Raw genomic sequence first — 19,438 nt, 5'->3', positions numbered from 1 at the left:
ATTGGTTTTTGACTCCGAATCTGTGTGATGTACAAAAATACACCTGCATCAGTCTGTATCTCTTTACATAAGAACTGGATTTATAGCAGAACTGCACTTCCTTTTCGAGATATCATTATTGTTATTTAGGCATTGTGTGAAAAAGAAAGTGCACCTTCTTTTTGTTTTAAAATTTTTACCTATCATATTATCAAAAGAAATGTTCTGGTCCTTCCCAGGTCTTAAATGAAGTAACAGCTCCAGGCGAGGAACAGCACTGAGTCATTATTTATTGAACAAAAACTAAGCCAAAATGCAAGTAAGTATACCCTTACTGCTTCCATAGGTATAAGGGAGCAAGCAGTGCTGATAATCAAAAGGAATTGATTAATTGATAATTCTAAAGTGTGAGCACCTCTATAAAAGCAGAAGTTTTGGCAGTTTTGCTGGTCTAAACCATTCAGGGGTGTGTTAACAGACTGCCAGAGAGGAAAGATGTCAGCATCTAAGAGAAGTAATCTGGGAAGGGTTATAGTAACATTTCCAAGTGAGAGTCCATCATTCTACAGTGAGAAAGATTTTTCATATGTAGAAAACATTCAAGACAGTTGACAGTCATCCTGTGTCAGAGAAACTGCAAAAAAAACCTAACATCTACATCTCAGACTCCACGGGCCTTGAATTTTAAAGTTCACGACAGTACAATTTGAAAAAAGGCTTGTTTGGAAGGGTTGCAGGAAAAAGACCTTTCTCTTTAAAAAGAACATGGCAGGACGGCCATGATGCACAGCACCGCATTTGATGGAAACCAAAAACAGCATGTCAAACACCTCATAGCTAATGTCAAGCAAGGTGGGGGAGGACTGATGATTTGGGCTTGTTCTGCAGCCACAGGACCTGAATACCTTTCAGTGGACCTCGAACTCCTCTGCATCCTGAAGTATTCGGGGGTCAAATGTGAGACTATCTGTCTGACTTTGGCTGAAATTGGGTCATGAAACAGGACAAGAAAAGGAAAATGACTGAAAAAGAAATAAAAATCAATGTGCTGCAATGAACCAGTCAAAGACCTCAACCCACGTTTAAATGCTTTGGTGAGACCTAGAGAGCTGTGCATAAATCAACACCTGAAAGCCAAAGAGGCAACGTTGCAAAGAAAGGTGCTCCATAATTCCTCCACAACGACGTGAGAGACTGATAACATCATACAGAGAACGATTACTTCAAGGAGACACATCATGAAGTGTGTTTTGTTTTTCTCATTCTGCCTGTAGTGTTAACTGACGACAACATGCAATATTTCATGTTTTGGTGTTCATCTGAGGTTGTATTTAGGTTAATGTAATACCTCTCAAGGACCAGATGTTATTTTTTGATCATGACCTTACACGTAAGGTTTAAGAACTGAAAGAGTGTATACTTTGTTTTTTACATGACTGTACTTGACCAGTCACACAGACTATGTTGCATTGCCTTATACCTCGTATAACACAAAGATCTTAATCTACATGTAACCAATGAAACCATTGTTTTGAATGCGCGAGAGTGACATTAAATTGGATTTAATTCGAACTAGATTCAGACTAAACTGCCCATAACTAAGGAGGAAACGAATTCCTTATAGTAATATTCTCAATCCAGGCATATATTAACATATATTTGAGCGCCGTTGAGTATCTTTGATTGAGTGATACTATCACCGGGCCTAACCGGCATTATGCAGAGAAGCAGAGAAACAAAAGCCACATGGGGTTTGACACCAAAGAGCTTTATATAGGCCCTTCGGCAAAGTTTCCCCTCATTTTCCCCTCATCAGCTGTTCAGGCTACAAGGCGGTTTTTTTCCATCACTGATTATAACAAATCTTATCTAGGCTGGTGTAAAGAAAGCCTAGCCAGGCGACATTCCCATGCATCCTTTCACATCTTTTGGTTCCACAAGATTTTTAGAGATAATCGCTTTTGTTTGTCATCATGTGAGCAAATGTGTAAGTACAGACCCCAGCTGGCTTGATCAACTGCTCCCTGGGAGTCACAGAAGGGACGTTCCCACGAGATACAGATTTTTTTTTTTTTAGCTTTGCGTGTATTACACAGTATCTTCTTGATGAAAAACCGTCACGTCTCAAAGTTTAAAAATGACTCCGTCTCAAAGACGGAGTAATAAAAAGGTAATTTTCAGACATTTCTTTTGTACGTTTTTGTTCATCATACCAGCGAGAAAAAGCATCCAGAGCAGCTTTACATTCAAACCTTCACCCTTGCGTTGGTAAAACTAAAAATAGTCCCCATATACATGGCTTAACAACAGTTCACAGGGATACTGTACTTGCTGAGACTAATTAAAGTATCTGAAGTCAAGTCTACCCGTCCCAACAGGCTACACCCCCGGTCCTATCTGGATAGCATGCGTTTGGGATTATAGTAAATGTCTCACTTTGAAGGCAGTTTATACTGACATGCCCTTGATTATCCCTAAACTTTTGATGTGTTGCAGCTATCAACACCCCAAAAATCTATTATGCTCGCCCGTATTAGGCAGTCATTGACACTGTCCACCACAAATCCTGAAAGCTTCACTTTTACTCTGTGTGTGTGTGATACTAAGCCTCACAAAGCCTGATGCACACTGCCCAGTCTATGTTACATAATAAACTTGGCAAAAGCTTCCAGCATAGCCTTTGTGATCTCAGTGTCAGTTAGTGCTGAGACTCGATGCCTGAGCTCAGCACAACCAGTGGCCAGCGTGTTAATCCTACATCTGTCACTCTTTGTGGGTGACATGAGTCACACCAACCTGAATTATTTAGAAAGAACTCATGACCAAAGATAGCGTATTCAGGCTTATATATTTCGAATGCGAGGTGGCATTGTTCTCTAGATTGTCATCATGGCAGTTGTTGGCCTGCACTACAAGTGAGCTGAAATCCATTTCTATTCAAATACCAAACAAGCGTGATAAACATTTTGCTTTTAAAACCACAGCAACTTTTCTCCTCGATTTTTATTTTTATTTTTTTCAGTTTTTACAACCAAACTAAGTTACTCTCTTACAGACACTTTTATCCAAAGTGATTTACATGTAAGGGTGCTTTAACATGTAGACTGGGAAGTTGGGGATCAAGCAAAGATGCTCCGACTGAAATAATACCAGACTACCTCAGCAGCAGACATTTGGATTTGTGATGCAGAAAAACAGACAGATAAACACAGATGTTATTTATATAACTGATGATTGTTTTGTACTGTTCAAGTGTTCCTGCGAGCAGAGGGGGAGTTTCATTGTGTAGACCCTCAAGCTGAGGCAGTGGTCTATTTAACGTGTCAAAATGTCCCGAGGAAATAATACAGCAGTTCAACTAGATTCAAAACCCTTAAATCTCAAACACGTTTCCACTTTTGCTCGTTTAACCAAAGCTGTAAATCAGAGAGTTATTACTGCAAGTCTATGATACTGATGTTATTATTAAAATATCTCAACTGTAACGCTACCAAATGTGATATAAAAGAGTTGTAGCGCAAAGATATAGTATCACGTGGCCTTGTGATTGAATGTGCCATGCTTGACAACCTTGTAGAATAATCTGTAACTGTTCAATGCATTAAGGCTTCCTCCTTTCTGAGGTTCTTTTTACAGTAGCTGTGATCTCTCATGTGGTGTGATGTAATTGATGTGACAAATTCAGCTGCACGCCTCTTTATTAGCTTTGTGGGGCCAAATAGACCCCATAGCTCCATTGCTTGTTTGTGTGCCACAGTGATTAATCGATACGCCTTCTTGAATGAATGGCCCAAGACCAGGAAATTGTTTGACAAGGCAATTTTTTTTCCCACCACCCCAGAAAACCTGTAGCAAGCTTTGCCCCATCGTGGTGACGTTTTACACCAGCTACCACTTTGTTCGTGGTTTGAAAAGGATTTCCCAAAATATGGCAGACCGGCGGATTCCTTTCGATAAAAGATTAAAAACAGTAGTCTTGTTTTTTTCACAGTAATTATCTTTTAATTGAATAATTTAAATGACTTTGAATGAAAATCAAACGCCCAGTAGACATGTTACTGGACATAGGAAGACTTCTACAGAGGTCAAAGGTTTTTTTCCACAATTATCCCCTCAAGAGAAATACCTGTTTAATCATTAGCTCCTGTGCAGAAAGGAAACAGCAGAAATGAAACAGATGGAAATCTAGAAAACAATAATATTTTTTGTCTTTCTATAGCCTCAGTGGTGATTACATGTTATGTATTCTGGTAAAAACAGATAAATATTGATTGCTGCATTCTATCAAAAAGAACCTTGTATAAAAATAAGCAGGTTTGATCAGCCTGGCTGCTCCCTATGATCTTTTTTTTTTATTACATCACTACGCCTTTTACTCTATAAACCTTTATGTTTCACTAAAACCTTTAAGTGTGCTTTTTTTTAAGGGCTCAGGTGGGCAACATCAAAGCTAATACAACATCTGAAAAAAAAAAATTCAGTAGAAATGATTTAACTATTCATTTCAGTGATGCAGCTGTTGACTTTAAATCCACTGAAATGTTGTAAGTAGGTGCAAAGGTTCATACTTTACTGTACACAACCTTCCCAGAAGGTAATGAGCATATCAACTGTTTAGGATTGGGCGAGAATGTTTCACTTATTAGCCAAAAAATTCTATATTGTCCTACATCCTACAATTTTCTAGAAGGGCAACATATGACTAAGAGCTATCATAAACTCAAACATATCAAGAGAGTTAAATGACCATTATGAAAATATTAGTCATTGTGACCAACTTAACGACCATTTTATGGTTCTCCTCTTCGTTTTCACGCGTCACCATTTTCTAATAGTTTCCCTCTTAAACATAGGTAATCCTTTATGTGCAAAAGTTAACGTAAATTGTCTCACAGGATTAATGACATCCATATTTAGCGAGGTAATAGATAAACTGGACATGGTGAATGGTATTTTGTAACACACCATAAACATGTTGAGGAATGAATTGTAAATTCTGACCAGGCATCTAGAATAAGGGATCATTTAATAAGATCTATTGTCCATGCCAAAGAAAGAAAGTTGTCATGCATAATACATTGGTGTCGAACATCTGTATGAAATGATAGCAAATGCGACCATAAATTGGATTTCACTCGGTTTGGTCGCATCTTTTAATTCAGCGGGGATTTGCTTTAATGAATGACATATTTAGATTTATTTTAATCTGCACTGACAAGACTCAAATAGAATGTGACGAGCCAGTTTTTTCAGTCATTATCTAAGCTGGTTCTGGAAAATTGCCGTTGGAACAATCACTTCGAAGCTAAAGTCTGCGCTACTCTTCGTTACTTTGGTATCAAATATGAGAAATAGAACGAATACAAGTACAATGAAAACCTAAAGCAACAAAAACATGGTAAAATTCTTCGAACCTTTGGAAACATCTTCACATTTCTGACTCTGTAAGTATAGTGCATGACAAGAGAAACATTAACATTAACATATGGTTATTACAATGGATTGAAGAACGTGTGCTTTAGTGTTTATTGCTTCTATTCAGGCCTCACTCCTGTGGCTCAACCTTTCGTAGGATATTGCCAAAATGTATTTAGCTGTGCGGTGTGTGATGTTTGTTCGAAACCCATTTCCAGAGAAGCTGAGAGGTTCTTTTGAAATGTAAGAAAAAACTGTAATCTGTAATTTGTTGGTTAGTTTGAACTTTTATCCAACAGACACAAGTACAAAGGAATTATTTTTCAGTGCCTTCACCGACCAACTTCCCTGTATTTTGAGAAAAAAACAGAAACAACGCAGGATGTCGTGTTCAAACTTGGAGAAGTCGTCCACTGAAGTTTTAGTCTTTCCAAAGAAGGATGGAGTTATTTTCTGCTAAACTTGGTAACTTGAGGATTATCCATTTGTTGGAAAAAAAAATATTTCTCAACATAAAATCGTCTTTCAACATCTAAAGTGCATAATGTTGTGAAAAGATTTCTGGAGTCTGGATAAAAGGTGCTAAAGCCACCGTCTGTGATAGTATTGGAGTGCATCAGTGCCCATAGCATGGGTGACTTGCATATGTGTGAAAGCACCGCTGATGCAGAAGAGAACGTTGGAAAATTGGAAAGACACACGCTAGCATCAAGATGACATCTTTTCCCAGGAGTTCCTTGGTTATTCAGCCGGACAATGCCAGACATCGTTTTGCAGAAACTAAAAACAGCATGGCTTCATGGTGTGTGCTTGACGATCGGTTTCCTATTGAATGTATGGAGCATCGTGATGAAGGGGAATCAGACGGCAACAACTATGGACCGTTGAACAGTTGAAATCTTGTATTCAGCAAAAATGGGCACAGATTACTCGGAATCCAACAATTGGTAAAAATCATTTCCCAAACACTTAAGAAGTGTTATTAAAATTAAGGGTGATGAAGAAAATGGTAAACATGCCTGTATAAAAACTGTTTTAAGGTGTGTTACTGGCATCAAATTCTAGATTTTTATCCATCCATCCATTTTCTAGACCCTCTTAATCCAATACAGGGTCGCAGGGGAGCTGGAGCCTCTCCCAGCTGTCATTGGGCGAGAGGCTGAGTACACCATGGACCGGTTGCCATATTTACTAAATACCTTTGAATTGGTCAGAGAAGACCTGGAAAATCATTGCCTGTGTAAAAATGGATTAATCTCTAAATTGGATTTTGTAGTTGCAAGAATCAAAGGTTTAAAGAAAAGAGTCTGCAATAGTTTTTCTGTGGCTGATGTGTTCTCTGGTTTTAGTTGATTTAAATATTACAGTTTTCATAAATATGATTAAAAGATCATGCTGTCACCAGTCTGCAACCCAACTATAGTTTATTAGGAGATGAACTCTTAATAACAGTCGAACAAGCTAGTAAATTTGACCAAGATTAATGGTGAATTGCTTTAAATTTGGGGTGAACTAATGTAGGTTTGCTAGTAAATTTGGACCATTCAAAAACCAGAGTGCTGCAGGTACTTCATGTTCTTTTTCATTTAACATTTGAGATGGGTGCTTCTGGATGGATAGAGTCTTTTGTTTCCAATTCATTTTGATCTCGCCGCAACTCTTTCATTCTTGCAATCTTCCCGTGTCCATTTTTAAGCGCTTTGATGAAACAGCTACTCTAAGAAATCGACTTGGCTTTGTTTGTTTTTAAGCACTGAATTTTGATTAAACCAATCCCGTTACATTATTTGATCTCACGCAGACCGTAATAAGACGCGTGTCCCCTGATATGGTTAATATGCATAGATTTTTTTTTTTTTTTACAAAAACAGGTGTGATCACCTGATTTAATCTGTTCCTAATTTGTGCAGAGAACAAAATTAGTTTGTGGTTGCCAGGATACAAGTATTAGTTTAAAGTGGGTTTGTTATATATTTAGCTAAAGTAAAGGTACACTTTAAAGTGCATTTTTTCGTGAGATCACAAATTGCCACAGCTCTGCCAAGCTTTTTTAGCTTTATCCACACAAACCTGGATATTGGAACATTTTGACTTTATTCTTTAGTCTGTATTCAGGTTGTTTGTTAATCATTTGTGCTTTAGTTTTCCTTGTAGTCTTTGCTCGCATCTACAGCTAAGTCATGATGTGAATGGCTTGCAAGAGGAATTAAGTGATTATAAACAGAGTGTTCATACAGTTTCATTTCAGTTGTTTTTATACATTCTTTTTTGTTATTCAAAGTGCAGCTAATTTTTGCCTGCACCTTCCTGTTTTGGGTTTAGATTTGGGGACTTTATCAATACTAAAATGAAGCTGTTGATTTGAGTTTATCTCGGTGGCTCATGGGCAGATGTTTTAATCCCGGCTCAGTGTGTCTGAAAACTGCGGTGCATGAATTGTAAACAAGTCACTGAGTGCTTGTCCAGCAAATTACAGCATTTCAAGAGCTTAAGAGGAGCATAATAATCAATTTGTGGCCAAGAACAAGTTTGTATGACAACTTCTACTTCTCAGAAGTGTTTTTGGAGACTGATACTGCACACAAAACATAGCTTACCTAAGAAATGTATTTACACCTAAGATTTGATTATAAAGTTCTGTCACAACAGCTGTTGATGAACTAGCATTAAGCACTCTTAACTCAAAATGACCGTGTGAAAAAAACGATTCAAGTTTCTGTGTAGGAAGGTCTTTCTTTAGCCTTTTCCTTGATTGTTGACATTCCTTACCACATTTTCTAAGCTGTGCTCTCCTGCTCTCCCCACATCTTTCCAGTTATGTACCTTTAACTGTTCTATTTCTTTCCACTCATTCACAGTAGTCAGCTCTTCCTATGGCACTTTGCATTGTTCTGCATTTTTACGCTTGGATAAAGTTATTGAATCCTGACCTCGGGTCAATTGATAAGGGTCATATTTCTGACTCTCTACGATAGGACCTTTGATCCAGTACCCTGGTGGCCTGTAAGCGTTCAAATTCATGTCGGCTGTTCCGGCCTGGACTGAGATTCGCCAGTGCCCTGCTCCCACCACCAACATCTTCCTCATCATCATCATCACGATTTAGGAAGGCCAGCTCGTTTTCGTAGCAGAAAGTATTAGAGCTAGGGACTAGGAACTTGTTCTCAACCATGTCCTTGGCACTGCAGCGTGGGGTGGACGGCACCTCATAGGTTTTGTGAAAGTGAGAATAATCCACTTTGTACAGGTTCTTCTCCTCAAACAAGACGGGCTCAAACCTGTGACCCCAAAGGACCTCAGAAGCCAAGTAAGAGCTGCGAGCTTGCGTGGTCATGGCGGTTGCTTCAACCATGCCCTCCAGGATGACGACAATCTCAAAGTCTGCTGTCTCCAAATCCTGTTTGCTGATCCCAAAAAGAGGGCTCTCCTCATCTATCTCATGGAGAATAGTGATAGGCGAAACCAAGAAAATCCTGTCCAAGCCTTTGTCGAAACCCACATTAATGTCTATCTGGTCCAGAGGAATATATTCCCCCTCATCAGTTATCCGAGGTTTGATGAGCTGCGCTCTGACATGGGCCTCTACAATGTGGCTCTTGCGAAGATTCCCTACCCGCCACATGAGACACAGCTTTCCGTCCCGCATGGCAATGACAGCATTGTGGCTGAACAACAGCGTTTGTGCTCGCTTCTTAGGCCTTGCCATTTTCGCCATGATGGCGCCAATCATGAAGCAGTCAATGATGCAACCCACTATCGACTGGAAGACCACCATGAAGACAGCCACTGGGCACTCTTCAGTCACACAGCGATAGCCGTAACCTATGGTAGACTGCGTTTCAATGGAGAATAGAAAAGCAGCCACAAATCCATTGACCTGTAGGACGCAGGGGGTAAAGTTATCATCTCCAGCTGGGTTATCCAGATCTCCATGCAGCAAAGCAATGACCCAAAAGGCTAGGCCGAAGGCCAGCCAGGAGACAACAAACACAAGAGTGAAGACTAACAGCATCCATCGCCAGCGAATGTCAACACATGTTGTGAAGATGTCTGCCATGTAGCGCTGTGACTTATGGTCCATATTGGCAAATTGCACATTGCACTGACCATTCTTTTTCACAAAACGATTGCGGCACTTGCGGCGTGTGTGAATCTTGCCATTGCCAAAGCCGTTCATGCCATGCATGGTGGTAAGGCGGAGGGCCTCCTCCTCAGATGACACAATGCTGTAGCGGTTGATCCTTCCCACACTCATGCTCCTGACGGCACCTCCAGCTGCAGAATTAGAGCAGAAGGGCAGGCCTGGAGTCCAAGTGTGTGATCAGGGCCCCTCGCAGTTTGATCACTGGCTAAGCTGCATTTTAGTCATTGAGGCAGGAGGGTGGGAGCTTTGTGTGCGAATCCAAGCCCTGTTGAGAGTGTCAGGAGAGAACATGTATGAGTGACACGCCGGTCCAATCACACCATCCATCATGTATATTAAACATAAGCAGAGAAACTAGCCATGCAAGCTAATGAATGAAAACGGTTAAACATTGTTCAGGTGTTCTGATAAAAGTATAACACACCATGAAAAGTAGTGAGGGGCTGATCACTAGAAGTGGATTAAAAAAAGAAAAAAGCATCTGGCCTGGATGGTCATTAACTAATTAATTTATTAATAGTTGTTGTAGCCAGTTTGCCTACACTTATTGCTGTAATAGTTTTAACATCCTAATACAGGTAAAGAGATTTCTATAAAAGTTGTTATATTATATCATACTTAATGAGTAATATATATTATTACTGTTCTTGTGGTAAATCAAATGTGGGCCTGACGATCAGAGCAAGGAAGACTCAGAATTACTGAAAGCAAATGTACTGTTAGATGTAAAAACATTAGCTATGCAGTGATGGCACCAGTTGTTGAATCGAACCACCCCATTTCCTCTTTAAAGAATCTTGAGAGTGTCGAAGTAACTCGCCCTCCAAGAGGAGGTAACTTTGCTGTTTTATGATACTGATTTTGAGTTAATGTTTGAACTTTTTCTACATATCTAAGAAGATAATCATAAGCTGTATATATATATGTGTGTATATATATATATATATATATATATATATATATATATAGGTATTTATTTTATTTTATTTTTTACTTCACCAGAAATTGTAAAATATGACAGTTTGTCCACATGTCCAACACATACATCCAAGAACGTTTTTTAAGGCAATCATTCTGTGTTCTGAGTATAAAATGTAATAGTTCATAACAATGCAATTTCTCCGATGCTAACCATTTTTTCACTTGTATAACTTAATACGTGAGTTCCAACCCTGAACCTGTATTTTTAACTCCTAACCTTAACCATTAGCCAATGGGAGCAAGTAGGAAAGTAGGATATCACAAGTTAAATGGATGAGAAAACGTTCATGATGGACAGGATTTGTTTTGTTTGTTGGTAATGATATTTCCCATTAACAAACACAGTAACAGTTTGTATTATTGGAGGCCATTGTATTTGGTTTGTTTTCTACCCAATTACATAGAAACGATGGATGGTGGCAGATGTGTTACAGTGAAGATTTGCAATGTTTTCAAAATTGTTGTCAGAACTTTATTTTTCCCTGTTGCAATCTCCAGCAAAAGTGCTGCAGTGTCAGTATAGATCCAGTTATTTTGGTTGCTTTGCTGTCCTACCACTCGCCATCATACTTAATCATCACCATTGAATGGTCTTTTTTTCTTTGAAAATTATGAAGGAGGTTGACAGTCAAGACCAAGTCCTCCTCTACCAGATGCCTATTATCAATCGGTGAAAAACTTGACCGCAGTGTGAGTCACTGCTCAGGTTGGGTTTTGGTGTTTTAAGAAATGCCTGCCCTGTCATATTTTAGCCCTGTCAAAAATAGGGAAGACTATCGCATGTTAGATTTTAGTGCGTCTTGGGTGTATTTATAGTCTCTGAGCAGCATGCTGTGCAGTCATCACACATCCAACAGACAGGCTGCACTCCTCTATCTGTTCTCTAGTGGCCCAAATTTGCCATTATCTTTCATTACAATATTTCCATTAGGGAAATGGAGGAGATTATTTGTACGTGTGTGTATGTATGTTTCTAAACTCTTGAGGGACATATGTGTGTGCCACTGATTCATTGAAAATGCATTTCCAGATGCTGCACACAAAGATGGAGATAGAAGGACTGTTTATTTGACCCTATTCTGTACAATTTGCAGTGTTATTAATCATGCTGCGACGATGCAGTATATTTATGTTCTCTTTCCTCAGTGCTGCATACATGTAGGAGCTAGATTTTTCCCTTGTCTAATGCCCTGTTTTATTCGTAATTACACACAGGATTTTTTAGTTCTCATAAATATCACTTGACAAAGACATACAAGGCAATTAATGATGTATGCATCAGGATGTCAGTTTAGAGAGAAGTTAGTGTGGATTTTGTCAGGACCTTTTTTTACATCATTGCCTCGGTCAGGCAGGAGGGTCCTTCATCTCAAGACAACCAGTGCTCTTCATGCAGAGCCCTGGGGTCAAAGCGTTTTACTCATGGGAGCTAGACTGAGGCCCCACTGGGTATGTACATCTCTTAGCGTCTGGCCTCATCCGCTGTGTGTCTGCCTGTCTGATTTGGACCCTAAAGACCCGGCAGTTCACTGATGTGCGTTCCCAAATCCCGAGTGTCCTGCCGTCTGCCACACTCCAAATCCCATGTCGCTCGCACTCTTTCAGGTGGAAGTTTTCCTGATCTGGAGCCAGATCTTAAACTTGTCCCTTAGGGTCAAACAAAAGCCTCTATCAGGGAAACGTGCTGTAGCTAAAGCTGCTACTTTTTACACCTGCAGAGGCATATATCTGCTGTGAAATATGTAAATCTATGTGAAACAAGCATGTCTTACCCTTTTTGACTGTACATTACACAAACTCTTAAAGAAGGCTCTTTTGCCCTTCCTGGATCTCCCATGTTGTGGCACAAAGGCTCAGTTGTATTAAGAGATAGAGAAGGCACATAGTAACTACTCTGACCGTGTTATGTAATAGAAATTAATCTTGAGCTTCAACATTGCCTCTGCATGTCACATTATACATTTCAGTCTCCACAGGCATGTCCTGAATAGCCTCACACAGTATGAAGTTTCTATATCATCCTGTAGTTGTGCCGTGTCAGGTGTCCAGTCAATTGATTAAATGAAAGTAAAACTACTCTTAATATCCTTGGAGTCATTAGATAAATGCTTTAAAACCCCAAACCTTGCAGAAAGCTTTTTCTGTAGACACATACGAAGCTCTTTAAATCAGATTGTCCCTCTGAGAGGTCATGTCTGTACAGTACTTAGGGATTGATCTATATCACCAGCTATTTGAGACAGATTTTTAACGAACCAAAAAAATCTGAAACTAGATTTGCGTCACTGTGTAACAGACTTGACCGTGAAATAACTATAAATCTCAAGTGCCCTCATTCTCATGAATAAGAAATCAAAGTGGCAGTCAGTAGTTCTTTGGCCATATATAAATAACAAATAAATTTGAATTATTATGAGAAGCACAGAGTAGAGACTAGATGAAAAATGTGCGGTTTGAAAGAGTTCTTACCAATGGAACTGAATGTTCTTACCTCGTACTGAGTCGTTTTTTTAATTTTCTATTTTTTCAAAATCAAGCAAATATCCTGACACCCAATACTCAAAAGACAGCACAGAAGAAGCATTTTTAAAGAAAGAAATGAACATAAAGATGACTGCTAAAAATATAGATGAATTGCCTGGATTGTACAGATGTTTATTTAACACACCACAGCAATACATACTGTTGGCTTCCAGATGTTGGAAAACGTAGAATGTACACATAACAGGAGTACATGCATCAGCATAGATAAAGGACATTATTTGCACTTTATTTGATTATCTCTTGAATAACCTCTTGTGACCTAGTGTGCTGTGTGTGTTCTCAGGGCTTGAGAGGAGCGACTAAAGGAGAGACGATAAGCTTGCTGCTGATTAGCATGAATAGAATGAATAATTGGATGTGCAAAATAATGGAAGGGATTGGAAGAACAATGAAGTCTTGTGGGAGAGGGTACTTCATCTCAAGACAAGGATGCAGGAAACTGAGCTACTGAGGATGTACGATCCCAGCCTACCTCCCAGGGCCATTGTGAAGGAATAGCCGAGGCTCATGTCACTGTATTTTCCTTCAGCTTACCACACGGACCTTATCTGGTCTCGAGTGACCTAGTATTTTCCTACAGAATGTAAAACCACCTGAAGACAGCAGAGATGCTATCTGATTGGAAGTTACTTTAGCAAACCGGTTTAACAGCTTGTTTCTCTTGCCTTTAGATATAATGCACTCATTTCGTGCTTGACATTTGAAAGGCTTTGACTGGCAGATTAAAAAGTCGGAAAAGTATGACTTGATTCAAACAGTGACTAAACCTGCAGGTTGTTAAACTAGATTTACAAGTTGTCCTCTGTGTGCATATGCTATTTTAGGCATCGCAGAACACAAAACTTTGTCACTTCTCACATTGTTGTAACAGCTGGTTTACTCCATGAAAGTAGAATAAAATCTGCTTTTTTTTTTTTTTTTAAATCCGCTGCACCTGTAGCCCCCTGGCTGAAGCACCAATAATGCACCTGCAGGCTGGGCTGTGATTTCCACTTTTAGGTGGATACATAACTTGACAGATGTTTTTAAAGATTACAGCCACCTTAAGTCATTCAAGGTGAAGAATAAGGTGCAATTTTTTGGGGGAAATTTGGTGTATTTTTTGTGGCTTTTCTTTAGCAAGCTGCATTCTAAATATCCATTTCGCGTAAATTGTTGAATTTAGCCGATTAAGAGACTGGAAGAGGGCAATAAGAGTATCAGTCATGATCTTCATCCTGTGTCTTTTTTGTACCTGCACATCAGTGATTTCTTTTACACATTTACAGAAAGTGCAGAACACTGGCACAGCAACACGTTTTTCCAAACCTGCGTACAGATGGCTGCTTTCCACTCCCAGGACACTGTGTGTTATGAGCTATTTGCTGGGATGGAGTTTGAAATAAGTAAGTTTATAGAATTGCTACCCCTACAACTAATCATGGTTATTGATTGTTTATAAAATCTGTCTTTATTCATTCTATCAAATGTAAGATGTAAAGGGAAATTATATTAATAGCTTAACAGATTTGTAAGACAGTAGCCTGAAATTGCTTACTTAATTTGTTCTGTCGTAATTATAAAAGAATTAGAAAAGAAGTTACTTAAAGCATTTTTCTCTTTTTTTTCTAAATTTAGGACATCAATCATTTGATCATTTAACGTTTCATGACCGTTAACACACAATCTACTGCCTTTTTGTTTTGTTTTCACTTATCACTTTGAAGTTATTTTGCCTTCTTGGTAATGTGAACGCTTTAACCCTTTAGGATCTCGAGGCTAGTTGCCAGTAAAAGGCCTTCTTGGTTAGTCCAAATCAATCTGTAACTTCATGACAATCAACCCTCCATTCGAGGTTTGCAGAAATATTAATCTCAATCTAGATTACTGTAATCGTTTACTCTCTGTAGAAAAGCTACATGTTGCAATGCACGTTCGTGGTCTTGGCTCTTCGATGCAGCACTGTGGATCTGAAGTGAGACAAACTGTTACAGGTGACATACTGTATGTTTGAACAAGATTGATTTAAATACAGCCATCGTATGTCATTTTGTTTGCAAAGCCTTTGACAGCTCAGTGTAACTCAGTCTTATTTACATTTGTACTGTTTCATAACAGGCCTTTTGAAAGGGATTTCTGACATACAATGTCTCGTTAAATTTCAGTGCGAATATTCTCTACAGAAGATACAGCCTTCCCCGGCCACTTTTATAAAACCACAGATCAATGACATCTGACAGATATTGATGTGACAATCAGACTCTAAGTTGAAGGTGAGGTTTCTCTCCTTTTCTTACCTTTGTGTCTACCTGTCCTACACCAGGCTGCAGAAGTGCAAGGTGGTATCTTGTCTCCCAGTGTCCCTGTTAACCAAACTGATGCATTCTTAGCATCTGCCACCACAGCAACTCCTTCTTTGTGTGCTACTCGAATACTGAAGAAAACCACTCCATCATCGTCAGCACAAGGCACAGAGCACCTTTGAATTTCTTCATCCTTGCTTGTTCTCTTGTCTCTCCCCCTTTTTTTCAGGAGCTTTTGTCAGCGCAGATGTAATGCAGTTCTGGCCCTGATGAATCACAGCAGAACCTTGGGCCGAGTCAGTGCCACTCAGTCTCTGCCGGACTTGCAAAACAGGTGCAAAGCTTCAAATTCAGGTTTTTGTATTTCCATCTTCTGAGTCAGTTTCTTCAGCTGGTCTTTGTACTTTCGGTCCTTTATGTCTTTAACCAAATTTTTATCAAGCCTATCCTTCCCAAAAAGCTGTTTAATCTCTAATGTCCCCCAGCTCTCTATCAATCTTTTGCAATCTGATCTAGTTGGACTGCTGTTCTCTCTCCTCTCTCTTTCTCTCCCTCCCCTGCTTCGTGTGGTGTCACAGAAGCTGCCATTTGCAGCCTCCCTCCCTCCCTCCCTCCCTCTCTTTTCTCCTCCTCTACTCTATTTCTCTCTCTATCTTGTTGTCTCACCCTCCCTCCCACATCATGGCACTACCAGTTGACAACAACTTGATGCACAGACTCATCATTCAGAAAACACAAGTAGCTCATCAGAACACCATCATATGTAATCAAAAGTGGATGGAGGCAGCATTACGTGTTTGCACTGACCTCCCACCCAAAACTAAGGGCTGTATTTTCACATTTGCTCTGCACCATGAATCCCAACTTGTCTTCAATGCCAGATTTTTGCATAAAGATTGAAAAAAGCACTTTACCCAAACATGCGTCCAATGTAAGTTTGATGCTTATGTTGTTTTTTTATCTTATTTTTTTTATATTAAGTCCAAATTTGAATTTTTGAGTTCATTGCTTATATACCATAATGTGCTCGTGCTCAGTACAATGTGTGCTTATATTTATAAGAAACATTTTTTACTTGTTGACTGAACTGAAAAAAAGAACATGTTGGTTTAAAACCACAAAACACGAAGCTTTCCCTGTAAAAGTCCATATTTGCACAGTGGCTACGTTTTCCTGACACAGCTAATTCATGACATCGACGTTGAACGTATCACTTCTCGCTGCGTGATTACATCGGTTCTCGATGTCTTGCTGTAGCTGCAAAAACGTGTTCAGTGTCTTGGTGCACGAGGATTTACATGCTCAACACTGTTAATTGCAGGGCCAAGGCAGTAGACCCACAACTCCCACCCTGGAGAGCCAAGATCGAGAACAATCCCACACCACACAATGCTTTCTTTCCTTTCGCCTTTTCTATTTCACTCCCAGCGGCAAATGATAAGGTTAGGAGTTGAAACATACGTGGTTAGTGGTTGCACTTGTACTCTTTATAGATCACGTTACTGCACGTGGATGCCGTCCAACATAAATCAACAAGCTTGGGATGCCTTCATTGATTGACGTTATGCGAGCAATATTGTCCCATTTCTATGAAATTAAATGGTAAATCTTATTCTTGCGTGCCTAACAAGCATGTTGTATGTTGAGTATGATGTACCAGTGGTGGATGGAGGCTATTCAGAATATTACTTTTGCAAGTGTTGGCTTGCTCAAGTGATGTTCAACTTCTAATTCACAAGAGGTTAATTAATACTGTGCAATTGCACTTAAAGTAAGCAGCGTAGGTATCAGTACACCAAAAAAAAAAAAGAAATAAGTGAGTATGGAGCATGGATGGATGCGATATTTGCTTTTAGGTTAGTAGGGCTTATAGTGCAAGGTATGGACTGCACGTAATTAGACTTTAACTGAACTTGTTTAATTTCTCTGTAAAGTGGGCTCAGGTGACTAGTTGTGAATTAGCGTTATAAAAATAAACTGAACTGAATTACTGCAGCGATTACAGCGCCGTTGAATAGAGGGAGTGAATTAGAGTTTAGCTCAAGAACCACGCATTTTTAGTAATGTGACTTTGAAACTTTAATATACGTATGTTTTTGCCCCTCAAAGGACTCGGCTGCTTAACTTTATTTAATTTGAAACCAGTTAGCATAAAAATTAGATCATATTATACCAGGTAAGATTATTCCTGTTAGCAAGATATACAATTCTCAGCTCCAAGAATTTTCTTATTGTGTGATTTGAAAAAATATATTTTCTTACTTTTCATGTGACACATTTAGATTTAGTCGCCCTTATAACTTTCATATTATTGTATTGAATTTGGGTTTACGGTCTGCTTGTACTCTTTGATATAGATCCAGTTATCGCACAATTTTGAAGATTTGGTTCCTGTTCCTTGCAGCTGCAGGTGAGAGTATTTACAGATGTTCCCTGCCACATGACTGAGTCTCCATGTGTCTTTCTGACCTGCGACCGGCCCTTACTCTAATGAAAGATGTTATGGGGTCCGAAATATCATGCTGCTGTGTCTTATTGCAGATTAATTTCACACTTGTCACCAGCAACTACTCAACCACAATTTGACCGGAGGGTGTGCATGTGTGCATGTGTGTTTGACAACATGACAGTGCTGCCATGCCAGGACTCCCAGGTCGGAGTATTTGAATTTATTAGAATGATGCTAGTCAGCTGTATTTAGCTCTCTTCTTCTCTAAAACACTTGTCAACATATGAAATCTTTTAGAAAAATAGACATCTCCCAAAGAAGATTTTTGTCTTTCTTTGTCCACACTGAAGGCGAATCTTGTTGTGACAATGTGCCTGTAAAGTTCTTCGGTGTCTCTCGTTTTTTTGCCTCAAATATTTTTTTTTTCTGGAAGCAGGCTGTAGCTTTTTCTCAGTCACCGCCACTATAGAGTACTTTACTGTCACCCTTGACAGCTTCAAAGTGTGACATTATCCTCAGAGCTGAGAGCCAGCTCCTCTTTTCTCACATCTTTTCAGAGAACCAGTCATCAGTCAAACGCAAAAAGAGATGACAATTAGTAGGGGGGGGTTAAAGAGTGAGAAGTTTCTAAATACAGCCATACTGGCTCAGCCCAGCTTTATCACTAATGATTCATCAGTGCAGGAACCCTCTGTCTTTTTCTCTCTGTGTGCTCCTGTTTTTTTTCTCCTCCCTTCCAGCCTCTGATTTTAGAGTTCTGAGGGTGATTTGCAATAGCCTGTGTGCGATCATCACCAGGCTATTGTGTTTGGCCGAGGCCGTCAACTAATGGAGCTCAAAGCGTCCTTTTCAGGCGTCTCTCAGTCTGTGTCGGCAACAGGTACTGTACTGGCACCCGCATAATGTAAGGCTTTGACGCCATAGTGCAGCAAGGTTGGAGAACAGTAGATCACAAGGTTCACACATCCAGACTGTAAACCTCGTTATGTAACTGCGCCATAATCACAGGTGGCGGCTCAGATATCCTTTGCACGTCTGTGTCTAAATGAGAGGGCTTTGCCTCCCAGGGAGATGGCTAAGTAGGATCCACTGCTGCTTCCATGGCTACAGGTATAACACATTTTACACTATTTTCAGACCAGTAAGAGCTGCCAGAAATGAGGTACAAGCAAAAGACGGAGAGAGAGGAAAAGAGTGTAGATGTACAGTCCCCTCCAAAAGTATTGGAACAGCAAGGCAAATTCCCTTGTTTTTGTTGTTCACTGAAGACATTTGGGTTTAAGATCAAAAGATGAGTATGAGACAAGAGTTCAGAATGTCAGCTTTAATTTCCTGGTATTTACATCTAGATGTGTTAAACAACTCAGGACATACCACCCTTTGTTTGAACCCACTCATTTTTCAAGTGAGCAAAACTATTGGAACATGTGACTGACAGGTGTTTCTTGTTGACCTGGTGTTGCCTTTAAGGTTGATTATTCAAACATTAAATAGCTCTGCATGTTTAAACCTATAAAGACTGAATTTCTTGTTAAGGAGGATAAACCAACATGAAGACCAGAGAGCTGTCTATGGGAGAAAAGCAAGCCATTTTGAAGCTGAGAAAAGAAGGAAAATCAATCAGAGCCATTGGACAAACATTGG

At 39.5% G+C, this 19,438-nt stretch overlaps 1 protein-coding gene across 1 annotated transcript; it reads right to left on the bottom strand.

Annotated features, from left to right (window-relative positions):
* Window positions 1-3,975: 3,975 nt before the first annotated feature.
* Window positions 3,976-15,829, bottom strand: kcnj12a (potassium inwardly rectifying channel subfamily J member 12a). The gene is made up of 2 exons (XM_075457746.1): window positions 15,340-15,829; window positions 3,976-9,803 (listed from the first exon to the last, which is right to left on the bottom strand). The coding sequence occupies exon 2, from the start codon at window positions 9,647-9,649 to the stop codon at window positions 8,345-8,347; it is 1,305 nt and encodes a 434-aa protein (XP_075313861.1). The 5' UTR covers window positions 9,650-9,803; window positions 15,340-15,829; the 3' UTR covers window positions 3,976-8,344.
* Window positions 15,830-19,438: the final 3,609 nt, after the last annotated feature.

This window comes from Odontesthes bonariensis, chromosome 23 (genome assembly GCF_027942865.1).
Source record: "Odontesthes bonariensis isolate fOdoBon6 chromosome 23, fOdoBon6.hap1, whole genome shotgun sequence".
NCBI lineage: Eukaryota > Metazoa > Chordata > Actinopteri > Atheriniformes > Atherinopsidae > Odontesthes > Odontesthes bonariensis.
The sequence above is the reverse complement of the archived record's forward strand: the minus strand, read 5'-3'. Positions and strand labels throughout refer to the sequence as shown.